The sequence below is a fragment of the Triticum dicoccoides genome, chromosome 5B, assembly GCF_002162155.2.
Source record: "Triticum dicoccoides isolate Atlit2015 ecotype Zavitan chromosome 5B, WEW_v2.0, whole genome shotgun sequence".
NCBI classification, from domain to species: domain Eukaryota; kingdom Viridiplantae; phylum Streptophyta; class Magnoliopsida; order Poales; family Poaceae; genus Triticum; species Triticum dicoccoides.
In genome coordinates, this window is record NC_041389.1 from 660773164 (window position 1) to 660780313 (window position 7150).

Sequence of the window (7150 nt, forward strand, 5' to 3'; positions counted from 1 at the left end):
TGACAACAATCTTCATTATTTAGGGCTCTTATTTTTTTTCCTTCAGTAAATATGCCACGGTTGGGGGGCAGCAGCCCCCTCAACATTGTACGTAGCTCCGCCACTGAACACGAACAGTCTTCAGCATAGTGAGAGATAACACAGAACAAAACATGATCTCCACGCATATAGAATTGCATGAGGAGAATGAACAGTCAAAGTTTTGAAGAACAACACATGAGGGATAACTCAACTGAAAGTAACGCGGAATGAGAAAGGACAAGTGGTGCTTGATGGCAACAGAGTATTTGCTAGACCAGTTCACTTTTCTGCAAAAAAAGTTATGTCTGGTTAGAGGGACTTGTGATTGAACACATGGTCAAACCTCTCTCGGTCCTATTCTCCTCAACACGGGTTCCTCGAATTTCATTTGATTTCACTCGTGGTAGATTCTTCTCAGCAATATCCAGACATTCAATAGACTTTGTCTTCGGTGGCCACAATTACTCTTAGTCATGCTAAACCAACACCTAACCGTCTAGAGAGTATGCAACTCTCAACAGTAATAAGCTCAATAACTCTCAGCTTACATCTATGTGATGTTGAACCAGTATCTAACTTTTGGCTTTGGGTTTTCTCTCAGAAGAATTCCCTCAAATCTCTCAGAGAGGGGTGCTCAGACAAACTTGTCAATTCAAACATAGCAGCCAACAGGTAACAGTTGGAGCGGTGCGGCTTAATGTCTACTACACAACCTTATTCTTGTAGACTCGTGTTGGGCCTTCAAGCCTTGAGTTTTGCAGGACAGTAGCAAATTTCCCTCAAGTGGATGACTTAAGGTTTATCAATCTATGGGAGGTGTAGGATGAAGATAGTCTCTCTCAAACAACCCTACAACCAAATAACAAAGAGTCTCTTGTGTCCCCAACACACCTAATACAATGGTAAATTGTATAGGTGCACTAGTTCAGCGAAGAGATATACAAGCATAATATGGATAGTAGATATAGGTTTTTGTAATATGAAAATATAAAAATAACAAGGTAACTAGTAACAAAAGTGAGCGAAAACGGTATTGCAATGCTTAGAAACAAGGCTTAGGGTTCATACTTTCACTAGTGCAAGTTCTCTCAACAATGATAACATAATTGGATCATATAACAATCCCTCAACATGCAACAAACAGTCACTCCAAAGTCACTATTAGCGCAGAACAAACGAAGAGATTAATGTAGGGTACGAAACCACCTCAAAGTTATTCTTTCCCATCGATCTATTGGGCTATTCCTATAAGTGTCACAAAACACCCTAAAGTTCGTAGTAAAATAACACCTTACGACACACATCAACCAAAACCCTAATGTCACCTAGATACTCCAATGTCACCACAAGTATCCGCGGGTTTGATTATACGATATGCATCACACAATCTCAGATTCATCTATTCAAACCAACACAAAGAACTTCAAGGAGTGCCCCAAAGTTTCTACCAGAGAGTCAAGACGAAAACGTGTGCCAACCCCTATGCATAAGTTCACAAGGTCACAGAACCCGCAAGTTGATCACCAAAACGTACATCAAGTGGATCACGTGAATATCTCATCGTCACCACAGATAAGCACATGCAAGACATACATCAAGTGTCTCAAATCCTTAAAGACTCAATCTGATAAGATAACTTCAAAGGGAAAACTCAATCCATTATAAGAAGGTAGAGGGGAAGAAACATCATAAGATCCAACTATAGTAGCAAAGCTCGCGGTACATCAAGATCATGCCAAATCAAGAACGAGAGAGTGAGAGAGAGAGAGAGAGATCAAGCACATAGCTATTGGTACATACCCTCGGCCCCGAGGGTGAACTACTCCCTCCTTGTCGTGGAGAGCGCCGGGATGATGAAGATGGCAACCGGTAATGATTCCCCCCTCTGGCAGGGTGCCGGAACAGGGTCCCGATTGGTTTTTGGTGGCTACAGAGGCTTGCGGCGGAGGAACTCCCGACCTAGGTTTATTTATGGGGATTTTGGTATTTATAAGAATTTTTGGCATCGGGCGCAAGTCAGGGGGGCCACGAGGCGAGCAAAAGGGTAGGGGCTCCCAAGGGGGTAGGGCGCGCCCCATGTCCTTGTGGTGGCCTCGGGACTCTTCTGGTCTGTCTTCTATGCTCCGTGGGCTTCTTCTGGTCCATAAAAAATCACCGTAAATTTTCAGCTCGTTTGGACTCCGTTTGATATTCCTTTTCTGCGAAACTCAAAAACAAGGAAAGAAAACAAAAACTAGCACTGGGCTCTAGATTAATAGATTAGTCCCAAAAAAATATAAAATAGCATATAAATGCATATAAAACATCCAAGATGGATAATATAATAGCATGGAACAATAAAAAATTATAGATACGTTGGAGACGTATCACGGCTATTTATAGCCAGAGCAATCCCAAGGGTGAAATGACCAAAAGGGGCTTGTCGCTGGACCAATGGTCAACCGACAGGTTTCCAACGGGCGGATTTGAAACTACACGATAACTTTGCTTGAGAAACAAACAAAGTTGACTCCATTGCTTGAGCATTTCTCTCGAAGCCCGGAAGAACTTCGTGTCAACTCACTTGGGATATATCTCGGTTAAGCATCAACATAGACAAAAGTCTCGAAACACTTGAACCCCACTTAATAGTACGGTGGTCATATGACTCAAATGAAGAAAATGAAACTACGAAAAAGAACAACTTCACGCGGTTTTTCTCCGCCGCAGTCAAATCTCTCCAATGCACTCCATAGCAATTGCTTCAGCTCAACAATATTTTTGGGGGTCGACTCCGATACACAATCTCCTCGGTAGCAAACTCCTCAATTGCTTTAGCATACTTCTTTGCTACGCAGAAAATCATCGCAGAAGTTTATAGCAAACTTCTCAAAACTCCAGGGACCATATGTCTTTGTGTGCACTAGCAAACACATTAGTCCCTCACTGTTTTTCTAGCAATCTCCAAAACACTCAAGAGGCACTACATAGCACCAACAATATTCCCCTTTTCTAGATGATTGTTGACAAAAGAGTTAAGCATGAGAGAGTAGATATTTATTGTAACTGGTAATGTGTGGAATGTAAATAGATCAAAGCTATAAAATAAGCTCTCCCCTAAATGTACGTAGTATAGAAAGTTTTCCTCTTAGATAACCTGCATATTTAGGATAAACTGATGGAGCGATACTTTGATACTGTCGAGAGATGGATTGCACTGACGAATAATACGAAGAATAATTGAGTGCATCCCTAGTGGACTCCGAGAATAATTCCACTTGCAAAATAGTGTCGAGGAATGGTAGGAGTTATTAACATTACAAACCATCATAGTCTCATGAGAGTTTTACAACACCGATGAGAATTAAATCGAACACCAAGTATTGTATAATCAAGAAATAAAACACCCTAGAAAAAGACCCGAATCTAATAACTCTTGACGTCTTCTCCCCCTTTTGTCAAGAAGTGTCAAAATTTGACAAAGAGCATGAGGCAGTCTACGCGCCCGAAGAAGAAGAAGAAAACAATCTGGGACCGCTTGATGAAGGTGAAGTTTGAGAATCATCCGCGATGTATCTAGTGGAAGTCATTGCCGAGGGAGAATCCTTATCAATAGTGACAACATTTCCTTTAACTTCATTTCCTTCAGGAATGAATGGGTCAGTTGGGCCATCGGGGTTGTCCTGGTGAGCGTTTTCTTCGCATTCCTTGAGCTGTGGTGAGGTGGATCCAGATTCTTCAATCACATCATCCCCACTGAGAAAAAATAGATAAATAGTTGTTGAATTTATTGGACGGCGAGCAGTATCTCTTTTCTTGCAATGAGTCTCAAAAGCATCAATATAATCATATTTCTTCAGGATGGCAAACTTCTTGAGTTGATCTTAGGTGTAGAATTTTGTGAGAACATAGGAACGACGCTTGTCTTCCTTCAAAGTGAGACGATTTTTCTTAGGCATGTTTGCAACAAGATTAATTTCAGAGGCTAAGTGTTCTTTCTCTTTTCTGCCTTTAGGGATGGCAACTTTGTCCATGGGTATGGGTACCCGTGGGTACCCTACCCGGAAACAATGGGCATGGGCAAGACTTGGAAATATTTTGTACCCACAAGTAATCGGTATCCATATGCACAAAATATATGGGTAGGCATGGTTATAAATTTGCGCCCATGGGTAACCCAACGGTTACCAAAAAAACTAATAAATGAAAGTAACTCCTCTGACATGTGGGGTCAACATCCAACTCCTATGACCCAAACCTAAATATTGTATTCTCTAAACTGACGATAGCTCATAGGACTGCAATCACTTGTTCGCTACTCCTCCAACGTCTTATGTGACTCCTCGAAATGATGAAATCTTGACTCATCACATGTCAAACTCTCGATCCAGCAATTCCCAATTCCCACCGTTGCTCCCATTGCACCGGGCTACCACCAACCGTTGCTCATACTCCCTTGATGCATCCAAGAGGCCAATCATCAGAGGAGGCCGCATTGGTGTTGTATTGCTCGCCCATCATCACTCGAGTTTTAAACTAATTTTCCTCTAGCTTTGAAATATTTAAATGCCATGCATTGAACTCATTAGATACTCACCGGGTATAGGATACCCGATGGATATGGGCATGGGTTCCAATTTACACCCACATGTATTTAAGTGGGTGTGTATAGAAAATTTCTGGGTATGGGTTTAGGCAGAAGGAGGTTGTACCCACCGATACCCTACCCATCGCCATCCCTATCCGTCTTGGCTTTGATGTTTGTCAAGCAGCTATTGGGTTACAAGCTTCATAGAGCAAAGGATTTTCAGGATTGGTGAGCATTGCATTCTTCTCCTTGATGCAGAGAGATTTTCCCTTATCATTGTCTTTCAGACACTGCACTGTGTCACACATAGGAGGTGTGAAAATAATTCCGGTCAAATCGACAGATATAGAACTTGCCTTGAGCAATGTTGGTAAGTTTCTGGATCCAAGGGGCATAAATCTTTGAAGCCAAAGGAAATTCAACAACATAGACTAAGTTGTGAAGGAATATATCTTCAATGTTGAATGTGCCACACCATGATATTTCATAGAGAGTATTACATAGAACTCCTGAAATCTTTCAAGGGAAAACTATTGGACAGAGAGTTTTGCAGAGAATGTTGTAGAACGTACGATGATTAAACTCGAGATCATTGGGGTCGGGATCACTGGAAGCATCGTCTCTAACCTTGTTTGGATCCATCACCAGATGCACTTGTTCACATTGGAGAAGTGCATCCTTTCTTATTTGGAGGATATAAACATAAACTTTACTTTATTTGGATGTGTGCTCAGCTAGACTAGCGAGCAAATAATTGTTGCCTAGCTATGCCCAATTAATATTACCATCATATAAAATAAATAGATGAAATTTCTAATAACATCTACCCCGCTGTTATATGTCATATTGATCTTTTTTGCGGGTGACATGTTATATTGTTTTTTTACATGTCATATTGATTTGAATTTAAATAGAACCAATATAACATTGTGGTTTACTTGGCCCAATTTTTTGATAAAAGATTCCCATGGTTGCATGGTTAGAGGGACAGTGATATCCCCAGCACACCAGGGTTAAAGTCCTGGTGCTCGCATTATTTCTGGATATATTTCAGTGAGAGGAGACGTTCCTATCGACGACGAGACGTCTATGGTGACTTCGTAAATCTGGAGATGATATGCCGGCTTAGTCTTTCGAAGGTGCTCATAAGAGTAGGATGTGCGTGTGTGCGTTCATAGGGGTGAGTGTATGCGCGTACTATGAGTGCTTGCGTCTGTACTGTGCTAAAAAAACCTTTTATTTTTGAGCCAAAATAAACCTTCCTTGGTAAGCCACCTAAAAAAATTGCAATCAATGAAAAAAATAAACCTTACTTTTATTTGAAAAAATAGGCCTTCTTTGGCTCCTGTAGAAAGGAAGGGGTTGATAGCTGATCCGATTTCTGCGGTCCTTCCATTTCTCTCTTTCGTTGGCAAAAGTTTTGACCGAACAAAGAGCAGGGCGCACTGTAACTCTCGCATCGCAGCCGTCCATTCGCCACCGATCCAACCGTCCATTGCCCGCGCGCGCGGATCGACGGCCCCACACTGCTCCCTTCCCGCGCCGTTTAAATAGTCTGCCCAAACCCGTCGTCCAACACAACCCACTCCCGCCTTCTCAAATCCCCCATCGCGCCCAAATCTCTCCGCACCTCCAACCCACTAGCCGCAATGGACGCCTCCGCCGCCGGCGCCATCTCCAAGGCGAAGAAGTACGTGGTGGGGCGCAAGCTCGGCGGCGGCCCCAGGAAGAAGGCGGTGGCGCGGTCCGTCAAGGCCGGGCTGCAGTTCCCCGTCGGCCGCATCGGACGCTTCCTCAAGAAGGGCCGCTACGCGCAGCGGGTCGGCATGGGCGCCCCCGTCTACCTCGCCTCCGTCCTCGAGTACCTCGCCGCCGAGCTTCTTGAACTGGCCGGGAACGCCGCCAAGGACAACAAGAAGTCCCGCATCATCCCGCGCCACCTGCTGCTCGCCATCCGGAACGACCAGGAGCTCGGCAAGCTGCTCGCCGGCGTCACCATCGCGCACGGCGGCGTGCTTCCCAACATCAACCCCGTGCTGCTCCCCAAGAAGACGGCGGAGAAGGAGCCCAAGTCGCCCAAGAAGGCCACCTCTTCCCCCAAGAAGGCTTAGTCGGTTACTGTCTAGTGATTCCTGATAGTAGTAGTGTCCTGTTTGGATAATGATGTCGATGCAGTAATGTTCTGTTCAGCTGAGAGAAAAAGAGAGTCAGAAATCTCTCTGACTTGCAGTAAATTCATTCTCTGTTATATGTCTGTTCATGATTTTGCAATGCTATGGAGTTTTACATCTGTGTGGTAGGACAAATCGTTGTATTTACCAATCGTTTGAATCTGACAAATTCACATGATCTAGTTACTAGAAAAACTAGTCGAAGTCAGTTGCAAGCTGAAGAAGCCAAGGATACTGCACCCAACCTGTATTTTACCTGTCACGTAGTACGAGTTCAGGTTCAGACATTTGTGCATGTCGAGTACTACCAAATGCCAACGTTTCACCTATGCTTTGCCCAGCTTCTGTAGAATACATGGTTAGCCACAGAAGCATTTTCCCGTAATTGGTT

At 43.5% G+C, this 7150-nt stretch overlaps 1 protein-coding gene across 1 annotated transcript; it reads left to right on the forward strand.

Moving 5' to 3' along the window:
• The first annotated feature begins 6175 nt into the window (after positions 1 to 6175).
• LOC119306554 (probable histone H2A.5) lies at positions 6176 to 6874 on the forward strand. Its single transcript, XM_037582740.1, has one exon. The coding sequence runs from the start codon at positions 6238 to 6240 to the stop codon at positions 6697 to 6699; it is 462 nt and encodes a 153-aa protein (XP_037438637.1). The 5' UTR covers positions 6176 to 6237; the 3' UTR covers positions 6700 to 6874.
• The last annotated feature ends 276 nt before the right edge of the window (positions 6875 to 7150 follow it).